Consider the following 18,263-nt stretch of genomic DNA (forward strand, 5'->3'; position numbering starts at 1 on the left):
GGTCATACTGCCGCTTTGTCACGCCCCTTGGCGTCTGATACCGAGGCACAAGTCCCCCTTTAGCTCCGTCAGATACAAAGCGGCCGTATTTGAGGGATGAGAACGGATTGTGTGTTCTTATGTGCATGAGCTCCAGACAGTGTTCTCCCTGCTCCTCTGTCTCTCGGTGTATCAGTTCGAGTTTGACCGAGGGCAGCGCTGAGCCCCACACACAACAGACGGATAAAGCCTGCCCTTCGGCTCCATTTATTAAAAATCCGGCAACGGGCACCTTCCTACAGAGTTGTGCACATTTGTGGTCGTGTTTATTTGTGTTTTTAGAATGTAACCGCTGAGAAACAATCAGAAAATAACGTTTTATTTCTCTGATTCACTGCTTTGTTCTCACTAACGCCGCTCCCTCTCTTCATTCACTCTATAGCTCTCTCGACCATCGCTGCTGCAGTTACATATTATACCTTTGAACTTGACAAATAATGTTGATAAGTAAGCGGGTCATCTGCGTTTCCCATACATCCTCCATCCTTCCTGTCAACAATGTCAGCAACCAAATTCCTTCCCAGATTATAATGATTCCGTGACTCCATATGATGAATACATATTTTTGCAAATTGGATGGATTGTTGGGTTTTCCTGCACAGAACAATCTCAGCAGCACAAGGACAATTTATAAAACTTTTGACAATTATCAATCTGAATGGATTTCTTGCAGTAATTGTTATTGAAGTATTCTGATGTTACCTATGCACTAGAAAGGTATTTCCAAATGCTCTTTCACACAGATCGAATCCAAATCAAAGACTACTGTACTGTAAGAATGTACTGAATTTCCCCTCAATGACGTTGACATGAACAATGCATACTGTACAATAACTGTGACCTGAACTAAAAAAAATGTGTCAACACACAGGATTCAAGTTATGCAGTCACATTCCAAGTGGTGGTTTTTCATGGTCGCACTGTAGCGCTGTATTTCCTGAACACTGGAATTTATACTATATATATATATATATATATATTTCACATGCAGTGTATTTTCTCATTCAAAATTAGCTTGACCGCTTAAATTTCACAATAGTGATTCTTGTTGTTTGATCTGGAAAATTTGCGAACAAAGCAGGAGACACAAAGTCCAGAAAATATTAAGCACACGGAGCCCAAGAGGTCACAAGTGTCCAGACTACCTGATGAGTCAAAAGTAAATGTATGTAAATTGGTTAAATAATTGAACAACAAAGTCATATATATAAACTCCAATGAGTTGGTTTTTAAAAACAAATGCTAGTTTCTCATCTGCATTGCAGCCATTCTGCCAACAGTTTGTAGACATGTCTGTAATTCGTGTCCCAAAATGGGAGATATTGACGGTGTCAGAAATTCTCGATATTTCGATTCGGAATGACAAGTAGGAGGCTGACGTTTACGTTTTTTCCCACTCGGGGCTCGTAATTACAGTGTGCCACAGAGCGCCATCTAGTGAGCCGTGGTGGCACTGTCAAATGTTTACATTAAATTAAAAATTCAAATTTTTGGCGAATTACAAAGGTAGTTATTTTTATTTTATTTACAGCCCAGTTTATTTTTTTATCCTTTTTTGTCATGTTATTTTTTTTTGTCATTTATTTGGGAATTTTTGAACACTCATAAGTGGGCCTTAAGTTACAAAAGGTTGAGAACCCCTGGTTTAAACAATATGACTGGAACGCGTCAACCCTAACCCCTAGCTAACCTATAGCCCACGTAGGCCCAGTGGGGCTTTGAGCTAAATGCTAACACCAGCATGCTAACATGCTCATAATGACAATGCTAACATGTTGATGTTATTATATTCACCATTTTAGTTTAGCATGCTAACATTTGCAAACTGCAAATCAGCACTAAACACAAAGTACAGCTGAGGTTGATGGTCATAGAATTAGTTTTGGTCATAAATACAATCTCATAGCAATCATATTTCAGTAAAGAAAAAAAGCAGCAACCTCACAAGTTTTTAAAGGACCAATCTGAATTATAAATATTCAGGGTACAGTACACATCAACCTATTGAAGACTTTGAGTCTTAGATGGAAAATATAAATTGTATGTACTTTTCATATAATCATAAGTGAAAATATAGGATTGTTTCACTGCTTTCATCCATTCAACCATACTGATGTAAACAAACGTGTAATATGTAACATGTAGCTTTGTGTCAGTGATTTCAGGCTCCATCCCATGATGTGTTAATAGAAAGAAGAAAATATGAACTGTTCAATTTTTACAGGAAATTTAAGTGTTTCAACTCACTCTCATGATGTATATGTAGTCAGTTATAATTAACTTGACTCATCAGGTAGTGACACGTGTTGCTTCTGGAACTCTAGTGCTGCTAGAATGGTCAAGTACTACAATAATACAAAAGGACACATATTTCAGTAGGTGTAATGTGCCGTGCAGCTCTTAAGACTTTCTGATGAAATGTTTTTCCTTATATTAAAAAAGCTTGGTATTTTTTAGTGGCGCGAGCTTGTGCGTTTTGACCAGGTGATGTAGAGGTCAGGACAGATTCTCCAAGAAAACTGAAAACAAGCGGTCAAGACAGGAGGCCGCTGAATGTGTTTGTCCTTTTCTCTGTATAAATAAAGTTGTTCAGTACTGTATAATGCAAATGTAATTTCTCTTGGCACTGGGATGATATGTTTATTTTAATAAACAAAAGTAAAGAACATCTACAGTACAGCATGGTGTTTTAATGCACAGCATCTTTTCATCTTATAAAGTTTCCAGTTCACTTTTAAACAGTACAGTAGAAAACCACAGGCTCTTACACTGTCTAAACATCTTAACATTGTTTGTATCTTTGCATTTATACACCTCAAATAATTATGTTCATACACATTGATCATTGTTTTTATGACATTTTACATTTTTATAGTAAGAGACTTTGTTCTGTTTTCTTATTTTTCATTGTATTACTGACACCTGCACTGAAGGCATTCCTCGTACTCGATGAATGTTTCCCATTGTGATAACTTTCTGATTTGGACACAATGACCCGGCAGGCCGGCACATTTTCAGAAGGAGCTACTGAGATCGAGAAAGTCGGTCTGAGTTGGTGTCGATATTTCTTGATAAGATGGCCATAATTCCGGGAGTTCAGGTAAGTCGAGTAAATCAGAGAAGAGTTCCCGTAACACTTGACGATTGTCCAGCTACAAGGAAACAAAAAGATTGAGTTTTAAATTAACTGCAGAGGAAAAGTTGCCTCATACAAACACGGGAAATCAAACAATCTGTGAAAAACCTGGAATCATTGAAATGGAGAGGTTGTTAAAGCTGCACTAATTCATATCAAATGTGTAATGTGAGGAGTGTCGAATCCACAGACAATCATTATTCTGCTGTTCCTCTCAGCTCTATAAGTAAGTTGTTGTGGGTGTCCAGAAACATGACTCCACATGAATGTTGCTGGATGTGTAAATAGGCAGCAGGTCTATAGAGTGATCGTATGTCGATGTTATGTTAGCAGCTTGTCCACTGCTCTCAAGTGGCCAAAAATATCAATATATGTAGTGGAATTAGTTGTAGAATGTCAAACCCACTGTCTTGTCTACATCCATGTCCGTGTCCACATCCATGTTCATGTTCATATCCAGACTGGGTATCTCCATAGGTGGAGACGGAGGTGGTGTAGGATTTCTGTAGAAAAAAAACATAGAAAATGAAGGTAAATTTCTCCTGTACAGCATTTAACAATAGAATAATAATGAACAGTATTTATATTATTATTTCTAATGTTATTTAACATTTTGAAAGCATCCCCATTTTCTCCATGATGGGAACAGCTGTAGCTTGTCAAAGATATATGATGCAAAGAGTTAAATCCTGATGTATTTTATTGTCTTACTTACTCTGAGACGGACACGAGTCTTCTGTTAACGTATCCAGATACGAACTTTTTAGGTGCCGACATTTCTGTACAAACAGAGGTGATTAGAGGTCATTACAGGGCTCATGTTCAATAGAGAATACTATGTATGACTTAGACTGGATGACCTCAGCATCGTTTATAACATTAACATTATAAATCCATTAATCATTACGAGTGTGAGGAGCTTTATTTTCTCTAAAGCCAGCACATTGTTATGCAATACTTGTTATATTAGAAAATATGTTTCTGCAAGAATACATCTTAAACCTGTAGTAGGCAGAATGTTTTTGGCATCGTTGGGCAAAAATTCCATAATAACCTTTCAGCATATTGTAATTCAAGTGTTCTGAGAGAAAACTAGACTTCTACACCTCCTCATGGCTCTGTTTTCAGGCTTTAGAAAATCTAGCACGTGACGTGAGAATTTGGCCAATCACAGGTCATTTCAGAGAGAGAGCGTTCCTATTGGCTGTTCATTCAACGGAGGCAGCTGTCAATCACTCATGAACTCCAATCGAACGGTCTAACTAGGCAGCGCTGATCAAATATTAATCAATATTCTGTTACTGTAATGTCTATTTACTGCGTAAAATGTTTTCAGAAACATCTTGTAGTGTACTGTTTAGCTGTAAAATGAGAAAGTTTGCTAAACAGTACACTACAGGATGTTTCTGAAAACATTTGAGGTGAGTTATAGGCTTTAGAGTAACAGTATATTGATTTATATTAGATCAGCGCTGCCTAGTTTGACAGTTTGCGAGTGATTGATAGCTGCTCAGAGACGGCCGACTCTAGCTCGGTTCTGATTGGTTGTTTTCCTCCGGTCTGTGAAATCTTGCAGATGCCATTAGGAGCACCGGAGGACACAGAGGCACATGATTTTTTCAGATTACCTGTCTCATGCACTACTGTCAGGATATAGTGACCGTTTTATAAAATGAACTTAATCATATTTGCTCCATTTCTACCCACTGCAGCTCTAAGTGTTTTGGAATAATTACATTTATTTAGGACTTTAAATTCCTGTAGTCCTGGGGTAGAAAAATACCAATCTCCATCATGAAACAAGTTCCTTTTCATTTATTGCTGTACTTGGTAAATAAATTAATTTTGTCCTCGGGGGAAAGTCAAGCGAGAGACAATACCAGAGGTGTTGTAGTAGCGTCCAAAGGCGGTGTCTTTGTTGATGTCTGGGTAAAGGTAGATCAGAGGATTCCTGTGCTTGCTCCTCTGGGCTCTCAGGCTGTAGTGGTAAATAATGTGTGGCAGAGACATGGACATCAGCTCATTCTTGGTGTAGGGCTCTACTGCATGCACATGGGTGTCTACAGGGGAACCACAAGCAGAAAGAAAAGTAAGCAAACACAAGAAGACAAATATCAGAATGTCTCGTGTTGAAGTCATTCAATCATTCAGGACAGGACAGACGACTGGAGGCAGCAGAGCCACAAGAAGAGGACAGAAACGATCATTCGTACATTGCTAGTGCAGTGCCCGTTGAAAATATGGCTGTTCAGAACGGGCTGAATGCTTGGCCTGTGGTGTTGCTGCTTGCAGCTTCCTCGAGAACCGCTCATACAAACAACTTTAAACTTGACACTGAGCTTCCTTGGACCCTGAGCAATACACCTGCCATGACATAATCACAAACCAAAGTCGTGGCTACTCACGGTCAGAAACACTGGTAAAATACACTCTGGTTCATGGGGAAACAAAACCAGCCACCCTTTGGAACATCAAAAATCGGAAAATGTAACTTGTTTCTGAGACTTACGGTTCAAAAGTTACAGACCAAAATGTTCACCAACGAAACATTCGCAAAAGTTCATTGTTATAGCGCCACCATCTGGCCAAAGTACACCACATTCTACAGGGCACTCTTGTTGGTCCTGAGCAACACACCCGCCAAATGTGAAGTAGATCGAATGAACGGTTCTGGAGATATGTAAAGGACACACACACACACACACACACACACACACACACACACACACACACACACACACACACACACACACACACACACACACACCCACACCCACACCCACACCCACACCCACACCCACACCCACACCCCCACATACCCACATACCCACACCCCCACATACCCACATACCCACTGACAGAGATTCTGTGCTTTATAATTAGATGTATTCTCAGTTCATGGTGTTTGGGCTATTTTTTTTAACTTTCTAGCTCCAAACAAGGAGCGGGCTTATGTAGAGTGACAATGAAACAGAAATGTTTTTACACATGCTATGCAGGGTATGTTTGTTATTAAGCATGACACAAACTGTGCCAGTAACAACCAATCTGGCTGTGACGTGATGATTATTACAGTGTGAAAATGCAGCGACTGTAACTTGGTCCAGCGGCTATTTAAGGGGGTTTTTCACCTTAAAAATATCAAAATGCTTAGCAGCATAGAAGAACACATTGTTGGTTCAAGTGATTGTAAGCACCAAATAGATAGACACGGACACATACCACCATTGGAGTGCTCAACCCAGCTGAAGGAGATGGCTCCGTCTTTGTTGCTCTCGCTAAAGCGGAGCAGGAAGGTCCCGGTCTGTTTTTCCTGCAACAGAACTTGAGTTCTCTCCCTGCTCACGAACCCCATGATGTATCTGAAACCCATACCCGGAATATGACGAGAGTTTAGTTAACTGGGAAGCATAATGTAATAATAGTATAAGGTTATTGTGAATGATACAATTAACCAAACAGTAAAACATTGCTGAGTTGACTCTGGATGCTTCTTACCCATCCTGCCAAAGATCCGCCAAGTATTTTTTGATCAAATACAGGATTCCATCGATCCAAATCCAGGCATTTTCATTCTGTCCATCCAGGAAAGCAAAAGTCAACATGTAAACACACACACACACACACACACTGAAGTCCTACAGGTTGTACCAAGTCCTGCAGTATACTGTAACAAGAATCTTGCTCAACACTCACCTTGGAGAACTTGCTCCAGTGAACGAGACCATCAGGATCATCTGTGAAGACACCAAGAGTTACATAAGCCATGTCATGAAAATAACGATATTTTATTGAGACAGTTTCCACAAACAAAAAATGGAAAGTAGGGCTGTCAACGTTAAGGCGATAATAACGAGTTAATGCAAATTTGTTTTAACGCCACTAATTTCTTTAACGCATTCATGCAATCAATCTTTCGGAGGTCGCGAAGGAGGCTAAATAACGCTCCAAACTTACGCTAAATTTTGGCGAGAAAAACCTGTCATGGCCATTTTCAAAGAGGTCCCTTGACCTCTGACCTCAAGATATGTGAATGAAAATGGGTTCTATGGGTACCCACAAGTCTCCCCTTTACAGACATGCCCACTATGATAATCACATGCAGTTTGTGGCATAGTCAAGTCAGCACACTGACACACTGACACACTGACACACTGACAGCTGTTGTTGTTGATGTTTTAATCTAATTTTCTGTAGAGTCAATTTAGATGAACTTCCCTAACTCTTTTTTTGCAAGCTAACATTAGAAAGTGACATGGTTCAATCCATCAAACACTCACCCACAACTTTGTTTCTTAGCATGGAGAGCTGGCTTTCGTCGAGCTCCCGTTGGCCAACGGTCAAAAACTGCCAGCTCAGAACCTGTGACAGCTGCTGCCAGGTGAGTGGAGGAGGGTCGACGAACAGCGATAGGTTCTACAGAACAAAGTCACGGACTAAAAATGTGATTCAAGACTAGACGATTGGATTTTATAAATATGAAAAAAAAGAAAATGGTACAATCTGTGCAAGAGAAATTAAAAGCATAAACCCCAAAATGCATGCGTACAACTGTTAGGTGTAATTTGCATGTCATGTAGCTAAACAGATGTGTTGAGGTGTGATGGCTTTACCCTCGGTTCACTGGTGGACAGCGTGTTGTACCACATGACAGAGGCCCAGGCACTGGGGACCTGATTGGTACTGGAGATGACAACCACAGGCAGAGAGCTGGCCTGGACCAACACAACAGGAGGAGGAGACCATTCAATCAACTGCCTGGCTACCATTGTTCTGCTCTAATATTACCTCGTCTTCAACCAATAATATCATCAGTTTAGCAGCAAAGAGCACACAGAAACTGAAATGCCAATTTGAGTGTCATACTCACCTCGATGTTAAATTCCAGTCCAGCGTACTGAAACTCTGTCACAAACTTAATGATGTGGAGTTCTTCAGTGACTATCAGATGACACTGATGAAGAAGAAAGAGACGTGGTTTTAGAAGGAACTAGAATTACCGCCTCGCGATTGTATGCCTCCGTCAACCAGTCCAGTTGCAGTTTACATCCATGTCTGTCCAAAACGTCATCACTTAATCCGGTTAGACATTTATGTGAAATTGTCATAATCAGCATATGACTACTTGAGTTGGATGTTTGTGCCAAATTTGAAGAAATTAGCTCAAGGCGTTCTTAAGATATCCCTTTCACAACATAGACTGTATATAAGAAGTGGACGTAGTAACCGTGACGTCACCCAATGGTCTGTGGACTGCCGATTTGAAGCCTCTAGTTCGGCATTTTGTCCGTCACCATATTGTTTGTTTGCAACCAGAAGTGACACAAGAGGGTGGAGCTAAGTACAACCGAACGCTGAATAAGACATTTTTAGGCGACCAAAAAAGTTATAATTAAATTTCATGAACTGAAAACACACTGTGAAAGGGTTAAAGTTCTAAGACGAAAACACAGGACAACGCCGTGGTAGCGACCTGTCAATCACAAGGTAGCCACTAAGCCCTAAAGCATCCCCTGCTTTATGGTCTATTTGACTCTAAATGGGACCATCATTTACTAAATGAACATCATGCTGTATTGAAGAAGACTTGAAACTAGCGATTGAGACCATAAACTCATGTTTACAATGTTAACTGAGGTAATAAATCAAGTGAGAAGTAGGGTCATTTTCTCATAGACTTCTATACAATCTAACTCGCCCCCTGCTGGCTATGAGAAAGAATGCAAGTTTAAGGAACTTCCACATTGGCTTCACTTTTCAGAACTGGCCCACTGGTTCACAAGAATGGGATGGATGTGAGGTCACAGTAACCTTGACCTTTGACCACCAAAATTGAATCATTACATCCTTGAGTCCAAGTGGATATTTGTGCCAAATTTAAATAAATTCCCTCCAGGCGTTCCTGAGATATCACGTTCACGAGAATGGGACGGACAGCCACGGCTATTCGCCCACGAGGAAGCATGAAAATTACTTAATGATTTGCAAGCATGTGGAGGTAGTGTAAAAACTTAATGAAATCTAAACACAAATACTATAAAATTGTGGAACACACCTAGGTTGTGATATGGAGGTGAATAAAACTTCATGTCCACACACAGAATTCACTGACTGATTATGTGTGCTGTCTCATCTTACCTCATATCCTTTGGCTCTTGCTTTGGTTTCCTTGAGTGACTGAAAACAAATTCAAAGAAAATGCACTCATTATATACGCGACTATATTTGTTTGATTAATGCATTATATTACATGTACTGTTCATAAAATTCAAATGTATACAAAGTTATACTGTATGTTCGTTTAATGACAGAGTTCAACTTATGTCTTCGTTTCAAAGGTTGAGTGCTTCTTCAGCTTCTAAGTTGAGCAGAGTTTCGTACCACGTGACCAAATTCTGCCACCAAGCCTCCAGAGGGCGTGTCCACGTCCAACACCTTACACTCATTCTTGTTGAGGTCAAAGTGACGGAACCTACAACGACATCAGATCAGAAGGCGTCTATGTCCAAGAATGTTTCAGTAATTTATAAGAATTTGTCAGTTTACATTTCAGATTTTCAATGTTTTGGTACTCTTAACTTACCCTTTAAGTGTCTTGGCTTCTTCAACATCCCTTATTTTAAAGAAAGAAAATATATAGATATAAGAAAACAAAGGCTAAAGTGTTTTTTATTAAAGAACAAACTAAATCAATAAATTAAAAGGAAGACTTCTTTATGGAACATAAAAGTTTTCTTTGACTTACTTGTCAAATACAGGTTTGACTTTGAGCAGGCCCTTGAATTCTGGGATGTTTGCTAAGAACCTGAGAAGAAGAAACAAATACTGACAGAATGATCTTCAAGACAAAATTCCCTCCATCTCTCTATAAAATACTTATGTTTATTTATGCTACTCCTGTGTCCTGTGTCTATTGACTCCTCATAGCTCCAAGGCTCATATTTAGTAATCCACTAGTACAGATAAAATGCTAATAGGTTCATTATGTTAAGATCTGATCAAATAGTTTTAGATGTTAAAACTATTAAAACTTCACGTTTTAACACGTTATTTGCTATGAATCTTTGTGACCAATGGAATCCATTGTTACTGCCGTGAACCCAGGCTGACTGCTGCTGCCGTCCTCCACGGCCACAAAGGAGCAAGTACAAACATGGCGCTAAGTATTAAGTATTTGATTCTGAAAAGACTGAAGCTACTTTATCTTCACATGTGGAACATTTTGTATTTTTTTCCAGTAAACAATACGATCCGAGTGATAATTTCACAGAAAATGTTGTAAAATGAATTAGAGTACAGTGCTCTATTGGATTAGTTCAAAACTACTGTACATGAAGCTAAAGCAAATTTCTTGTAAATTGAGTAACCTGAAATTCCTCCACAGCTGACAATTATTTAGACCGAGACATATCATCCATCTCAATTCTATGTTGGCTACTTTTTCATGAACAGCACGCAGAGCAACACTGTGTTAGGTGCAGCCTTACCTCACTGTCATTGTGAACCGCACCGTGGTCTTAATTATTAGAGGTCTTTGTGGTAAAGTCGACATGATAGGTTGTTTCTCAACCACGAGAGCACTGCAAAGCAAGACCACAACAGAACATGTCAACAGTATGAAAGAGTGTGTTATCTATGTGTAACATATAACACAGGAGAGTCCTGAGTCTCACTTTGCAAGAAGTTTTGTGAACAAGGACAGTGTGAATTTTTCAATTTCTGCCACGGGACCAAGGAGGCTGGAGGCATCAGTGCTGTTGTATTTATTGTTCTGGTCTAGCAGTTTCTGCAGCTGTTCGCGAACTCGTAGTAACACCTCTGCCACAGTCGTGAACCTGCACACACACACACACAACATAAGCAAACACAGGCACCAAGGTTGTCATTAGGTAATAAGTGTGACCGCCTGGGACAGAGAGACGTTTTGTCAGAGATACAAAGTCTCTTCCTAAACATGAAACATGACAAGTCAAGGTAGTACTAATAAGTTCTTACCACTTCTGGAGATGGTCCAGACGGGTGTCAACTGGACTTCCAATGCAGGCCATCTGCTGCCTGCGTTTCCACTCAGGCAGCTCCACGTCTGTGAGAGTCGCCACGATCTGCTGTGCCAGGTTTAAAATGTTCACTATCTGCTGCAGCACCATCTGCAAGACAAAAGAAACGCAGCAAGCATTAAGTATGTGGGGAGGTCTAATTAAACAATGACATAACTAAAGGAAAGAGAAAAGTGCACTCAGCAGAGTGCAGATCTCCGCCAGCTGTGTCTCCCATGGCGTCAAATACCGAGCTTTTGTTACAGCCATCTGCGTTGGATACCGCTGCACAAGGCATCATTCAGCGCCGGTATGAAACGCACCAGGCGTCCCATGTAAACCCATCCGCTGCAACAGTAAACGCTCTAAGAAAGTGAGCCTTGAGTGACTATGGTGACGTAGTTTAAAGAGTGAAAGAGACACACCAGACGGGCTGGAGGGGAGGTGGATGAGTCCAACAAACACAAGGCCTTCATCCAGGAGGCCGATGTTCCAGTCCCGTGTTCAAAACGTTCTATGTCATTTTCACTGTACAAAAGTTGTAGTTTTAAGCCCAAGTGTGTAGTTCTTTCCTAACCTAAATATAGTGGTTTTGTTGCCTAATCCTAAAGGGACATCAAAGGTAACTATAGTGGTTTTGATGCAAAAAATAAAGTGATGCCAAGGAGCGTGACTGACACCAAGGGGCGTGACAAAGCGGTGGTATGTGACGAGTTGGGATGAGAATGTGTTGGACTCCCTCACCCCTCCCAAACAAAGAAGAGTCTCACCCAACGGTTCCTCCCGGCTCCCTTACAGTCAAGGCGGCTAAGATAACAGAATCAGGCATTTATTCATTTTGTATTGTGCCTAACTTTAGTGGATCATAACATATTGGGTATGGAATTAATCTGCAGATGCTCTGGTTCAAAATGAGACCAAACTTTTCTATGGATGTCAGTTTTTGAGCCACGACAAAGGCCAAAATGTGGCCTGCAACAGACTGGGTAAGGCTTATTTTTAGCTGATTGCAGGAAATACCTTTTGCTAATGACGACAGTTGTTGATCACAAGCGGCCCCTACCGGCCGGTCAAGAGGAGTGAGGAGTCAGCAGTCAATGACGGTATAATAAACAGTCAAATTGTCAATCACCCCAACCATGAGAAGTCCTCGAACATACAGTCATAAATGAGCACAGAAAATATCAGACTAATGGGTCCAGTAATATGCAAGATTAGCTGTGGACAGACAGACAGATACACAGGCTTACGTCTGGCGGAGATAGTAAGGCATAGATAATAATGTAAACATTGTTGTGGCTTAGAACCATTATATCAAGCATTTTATTAAGAAAAGAACCCAAAAAGTATAAATAAGACAGAGAGAAAAAACTGCTTTGAATAAAAATCAATACTTAAAAATAATACACATCACTGTTAGAACTGACTTTCTTACATCCAACAGACCTTTAAACTGCTTAAAGCATGAAATGTGTAAAGAAAGTGGTTCAGCTCACCAAACATGCATCTACAGTACCTGCTTTGTTTGTGTGATAAAGTTGGTCCTCTTAAGAAATTCCTCTTCCACGACAGCATGGGACTGGGCCAATCCAACGTGCTGCTCCACTGGACATGACAAGTGAGACATAAATGAAGCATGAACTCACACCAAACCAATCACCTTTTCCTTTACGTCTCCCACCATAGAGTACCTTGGCTTTGCCAGTTCTTCTGTATGAAGTCAAGGTTTTCATTTAGGAACTCCAGTGACTTCATTTCCTTCTTCACCTCCTGCATTAGAGTCAAAGTTCACACGTTTAGAAATGATGAAGCATGTTTGTTTTTTTCCAGGATGGCTGTCAGGTGGAAAACAAACCAGCAAACAGTTGTGTAATCAGTGAGTTTACCGAAGTCTGTCGTTTCAGTTCATTGACTTTGTTGTCCAACTCTTTCCATTTTTGATCCACGACTGGAATGCCACAACCCTGACAAAGACAAAGATATTTCTTTCACTCTTATTGGCGTACGGTGGTGACGGTTCTTACAAACAGGCTCTTATTACAGTGTGTGACTCTTAAAAAAGGCGTTAAGATGTGTCACTTCAGAGCAGGAATAACAATAGTAAAACTCTATACAAGAGAGAAAGATTTGAATGATCTTGTGGTTGTGGTTTTAGTTCAATGTTTACAGCATGTCTGCAGCCTGGACTGCACTGTACTGTTCATCCATGTGATAACATCAGTCATCTTACCTGTGCTTCAGAGGCTGAAGCCAGGATTTTCTTCTCCTCCCTTAGGCATTCAGAGAGGGTTACGGCCAAGTTCTTGGGCTCATTTTCAAAGTTTTTCTACGTAAAAAACAAAAATCAAACAATAATTATTATACTTTGAGAAAAGAAATGAAGGTAAATCTAAGTTAAATGTTAAATGCTTAATGTAATGTTCAGTTCACATAACAGCATGTCTGCCCTACCAGCAAGTAGTCTTTCATTCCTGGAAAATCAGGTCCCTGCAAAATGTTGTTCTCCTGAACAGACCGGTTCCACTGTTCATCCAAATACAACAGGAGTGCACGGAAACACGTGCTTGCTTTATTTTCATCCACAGCTGCTGAATCCCTAACGCAGAGCAACAGAAAATGTACATTCATTTAAGGATTGTGTTTGTCAATGTGTGCTGAATGAGGACACACTGTGTGGGACATTTCTGGACACTAAAAACAGGAAAATCTACCCAACCACTCCCTCAAACTGATTTAATAATTAATGAATGATTATTATATAAATCAGCCAATTAGAATGCACATACAGATGGTTGAACTCCACCTTTTTACAGTATCTTCTTTTTTTTTTGTATTTTTGAGGCTTTTCTTTCTCTTTGTCTTCTTCTTAATATTATATAGTAATTATATACTGTATATAAATTTGTGTTTTCCCCAAAGTCACCATAGATTTTAATCTTTTTAATCTTTAAAATAATATTTTCTTTCAGGACAAGGTCAAGTTATCCCACTAGGGGTCACTAGAGCAAAAAAGATGTGTGATCACCATGACCTCCCCATTTTCACACTGCATTTTGTATGTATTGGTTTATAATTAGCAAATAGTTTGTGGTAACTCGATAAAGCGAAATATCATTTAGTAAAATACATCATTTAAGGACAGAATGACAGTCTCACAATTTGATTTTAAAAAATAAGTTATTTTTATAAAACGGTCACTATATCCTGACAGTAGTGCATGAGACAGGTAATCTGAAAAAAATCATGTGCCTCTGTGTCCTCCGGTGCTCCTAATGACATCTGCAATGGACCAATCAGAGCCAAGCTGGAGCCTTGCCGTCTCTGAGCAGCTGTCGATCACTCGTGAACTCCGATTAAACGGTCAAACTAGACAGCACTGATCAAATATGAATCAATATTCTGTTAAGGTCTATTTCTCTCCTCAAATGTTTTCAGAAACATCTTGTAGTGTGCCATTTAGCTGTAAAATTTGAAAATTTGTGACCCAGCAGCCATGTTGAGATCAGTTGAGGAAATACCAAGCACTTCCCACCAGCCGGAGCAAACTCTCTCATTTTACAGCTGAACGGTGCACTACAAGATGTTTCCGAAAACATTTGTGGCAAGAAATAGGCATTACAGTAACAGAATATGAATTCGTATTTGATCAGAGTTTGCGAGTGATTGACAGCTGCCTCCGTTAAATGAACAGCCAATAGGAACGCTCTCGCTCTGAAATCTCCTGTGATTGGCCAAAGTTTCTCATCATAGGCTAGTTTCTTTAAAGCCTGAAAACAGAGCCATGAGGAGGAGCATAAGTCTAGTTTTCTCTCAGAACACTTGAATTACAATATGCTGAAAGGTTAGTATGGAATCTTTGTCCAATGATGCCAAAAGCGTTCTGCCTACTGCAGCTTTAACTCAGGGCCCCTCCACAAAAGAGTGCTTCAAGGTGGTAATAATGCAAGTGTTGCTTTAAGACCCCATGTATCCATGGCGTATACAGTATTGATAAACAAATGTGGTGTTCTGGTGCATCTCTTACCAGTCCTGGTTCTCTATGCAGACGCACAGATAGTGGCGGATCTCTCTGAACTTCCTCTCATACAGCTGGCTCACCCGGGCCTGGAGGGCTGAGTCCAGTCTCAGCAGGTCCTGCCACTGGGCCATCTGCAGTTAGCCGACACAAACAGAGAGCATGCAGTCTGAACACCATCACAGAGGAAAAAGTCACTAACACTAATGCTCCTGTAATGCAAAGAATACGACTGAATTATGACTTATCAATGCAGTCCTTTCCACAACCAAGAGTTTATAATTTTTGCTTAAGATTTTATACAATTATGTTTATGTTTATTTGAGAAGGGAGAATGCACATGAATTACCACAAACACTTGAGCATTGGCATTAAAAGAAAACATGCATATATATATATATATACGTATATATGTATATATATATATATACATATATATATATAAACAGTATATGTGTTTAAGAGTAAATATATGTCATATATGACCATCTAGCCTCATTCAATGCCAAACACACACCCATTATCCACATCACACACACGCACGCACACACACACACAAACACACACATTCTTCAACCTGCTTTTATCCCCTTGTCGTTTTTGTTCTGTTTTGTTTTTGTACTTTATTTGTCTTTCTCTGTATAATATCGTTTGGTCTTTTTATATATGTCCCTGCATGCCTTCACTTGTTTTGTAATCACTTTATAACACAATAAAAAAACAAAAAAACAGAAAACATGCAAGAGCACACGAGCACGACAAAAGCATAATAATAATAATAATACACATTTAACAAAAGTTAAAATAATAATGAATAATTGGCGACTTTAAAAGTAGCACTCACGGTACTTGGTTATAAATACCACGGACATTATTTATTGATTTATTGATTTATAACATTGTTTATTTGAGATCATCAGATTAACTTTAAGCGCTCGGCTTTGAAGTTTCTACCTGAAATATGAGATATATGAAAACGAAACTGTTCCAATAAGATAATAGTAACAGATAATAATAGACAGCAGAACAAGTGAGCCTACCGTGTGTCTGTGGTTGTTCGTCCTTGTTGTTGATCGCTAGGGTTCTCAGCAGGGTACTGTGTTAAACAGAAAGTATAACAGAGTATATACTGGTGCTGGTTCTGTCTGGTCCTCCCTGGTAGTGACTGACAGCAGAATGGGGCGTTCCTTATAGCCACCGGGTCCTCCCACACACACCACGTGATTCTCCAGAAATCGTCCAGCTGGGCGGTGTCAAGTCAAACGGTGTTTACACTGTTTTCATTTCCGCCTTCAAAATAGTAAAGGTACATTTTCACAGTGGGGAGATTCAACTACAGCTTGCTGGCTACACCGCTCTGTTTTTATCTACCGGCATCTTCTACCTGGAGGTCTTGGATATTATATTTAAAGGACTGACTCTGACCTAATCCCAGACCTAAACTCAGTGGCAACAGTTGAATTTAAGGTTTAAAACAGGCATATGTTTCCATTGCATGCATGAAACCGGCCTAAAAACCATAGAACGGGTTTGACATAAATCATGGCTCACTGTCATGATATCTGTCATCATTAAAGGTCCCATATCGTGCTCATTTTCAGGTTCATACTTGTATTTTGTGTTTCTTCTAGAACATGTTTACATGCTGTAATGTTAAAAAAAAACTTTATTTTCCTCATTCTGTCTGCCTGAATATACCTGCATTTATCCTCTGTCTGAAACGCTCCGTATTAGTGTATTGCAACGGAATTGCATTGCTAGGCAACAGCTTTGGTCCATGTTTACTTCCTGTCAGCTGATGACATTCACATACACTGCAACAGGATATAAACTGGGACCCATTTAGAATGTTAAAACCGTGTAATGATCTAAATATTGTATATTTGTGACATCACAATTTGATATTTTGAGCCACAGGGCTGAAACCTGACTTTGACTACTTTTTAAAGAAATAGTTTGACATTTTGGGAACACGCTTTCTTTGCCGAGAGATAAATAAGAATGTGGACACCACTTACATGTCTGTATGCTGCATGAAGCTGGAGTCAGCCAACAATTAGCTTAGCTTAGCATAAAGACTGGAGGCAGGGGGAAACTGCTAGCCTGACACTGTCCAAAGTTTAAAAAAACATCCACCTACCAGCACATCTAAATTTGACTTTATATCTTGGTTGATTAATCCACACATAAACAGAAATGGCAATCTCAAGGAGGCGACAAGTAACCATTTCCCCATTATGAACATTGAATATTATGCCCTCACAATATCCTCCATGATCTTTAAAGATGAATTACCTTTTATTTATTTTTCTTTCTCCTTTAAATTTGTGTTTTTGATGTCCGTATTACTGATTTAGACCTCATGAGCTTTTTTCTCTCATCACCACCATCCTTGGATGGGTGTCAGATGGGGCCTCAGTCTATGGTGGGGTCAAAGGTCATGGTTGTATTAAGCCAAAGGTGCAGAACCCACTCAGTCTATCCGTATTGGGTGGCTTTGATTGCAGGTTTGTTGGGTTGAAATGCATCTTATTGTCAGGTTCTGCACAATGTTTACCAAATGTATGAAAGTGGGGACTGGATGTTCTCAGTGGTTCACACATAAAAATAATAATATCAGCTTGATCTGAGATTACAAAGATCCAATCTGTGTAGGCCTATCACGTTTACGTCTCGACAAAAAGTTCATGGTGAGTGGTAGTTGTGCTTCTGAATGGAAATACACACACCTGACCTAAACCGGTTTAATTCCTTAAAGCAAAAAAAAAAAAAAGATGACACATCCTGCCACCCTCAAGACCATTGTGAATCTCCGGGAATCACGTGATTCTCGATAAATGCTGTAAGAGCATGCATCAAGTAGCAGTCAGATGCAGATGCTACCCTTCCGGCTGCTTCCAAAATAAAAGCTCTATACTCTGTAGCCCTTGCCATGACTCATCATGGGCTATAGGTGGCAGGAGATGCTAACCTTAAATGACTCAATGACTCAATGATGTGAGTGAGTGTGTATAATACAACACAGGCAAACTAGGCA

The 18,263-nt window shown here is 39.8% G+C and overlaps 2 protein-coding genes across 3 annotated transcripts in view; one reads left to right on the top strand and one right to left on the bottom strand.

Moving 5' to 3' along the window:
* The window catches only part of glsb (glutaminase b), a 50,428-nt gene extending 47,721 nt beyond the window's left edge, over window positions 1-2,707 (top strand). The window contains exon 19 of one of the 2 annotated variants that reach the window (XM_074658402.1): window positions 322-2,707. The gene's annotated coding sequence lies outside the window, so the exon portion shown is untranslated. The remainder of the gene's footprint in view (window positions 1-321) is intronic. The other variant, XM_074658403.1, reaches the window with a different exon arrangement.
* On the bottom strand, window positions 2,667-16,711 carry LOC141782266 (signal transducer and activator of transcription 1-alpha/beta-like). The gene is made up of 24 exons (XM_074658399.1): window positions 16,267-16,711; window positions 15,236-15,360; window positions 13,663-13,807; window positions 13,442-13,537; window positions 13,098-13,175; window positions 12,903-12,981; window positions 12,728-12,816; window positions 11,171-11,322; window positions 10,849-11,010; window positions 10,663-10,755; window positions 9,921-9,980; window positions 9,759-9,788; window positions 9,557-9,647; window positions 9,314-9,352; window positions 8,046-8,129; window positions 7,789-7,890; window positions 7,456-7,591; window positions 6,872-6,912; window positions 6,674-6,750; window positions 6,398-6,537; window positions 5,056-5,235; window positions 3,891-3,954; window positions 3,582-3,678; window positions 2,667-3,191 (listed from the first exon to the last, which is right to left on the bottom strand). The coding sequence occupies exons 2-24, from the start codon at window positions 15,358-15,360 to the stop codon at window positions 3,054-3,056; spliced, it is 2,298 nt and encodes a 765-aa protein (XP_074514500.1). The 5' UTR covers window positions 16,267-16,711; the 3' UTR covers window positions 2,667-3,053.
* Between the last annotated feature and the right edge of the window lie 1,552 nt (window positions 16,712-18,263).

Source organism: Sebastes fasciatus, chromosome 14, assembly GCF_043250625.1.
Source record: "Sebastes fasciatus isolate fSebFas1 chromosome 14, fSebFas1.pri, whole genome shotgun sequence".
Classification (NCBI taxonomy): domain Eukaryota; kingdom Metazoa; phylum Chordata; class Actinopteri; order Perciformes; family Sebastidae; genus Sebastes; species Sebastes fasciatus.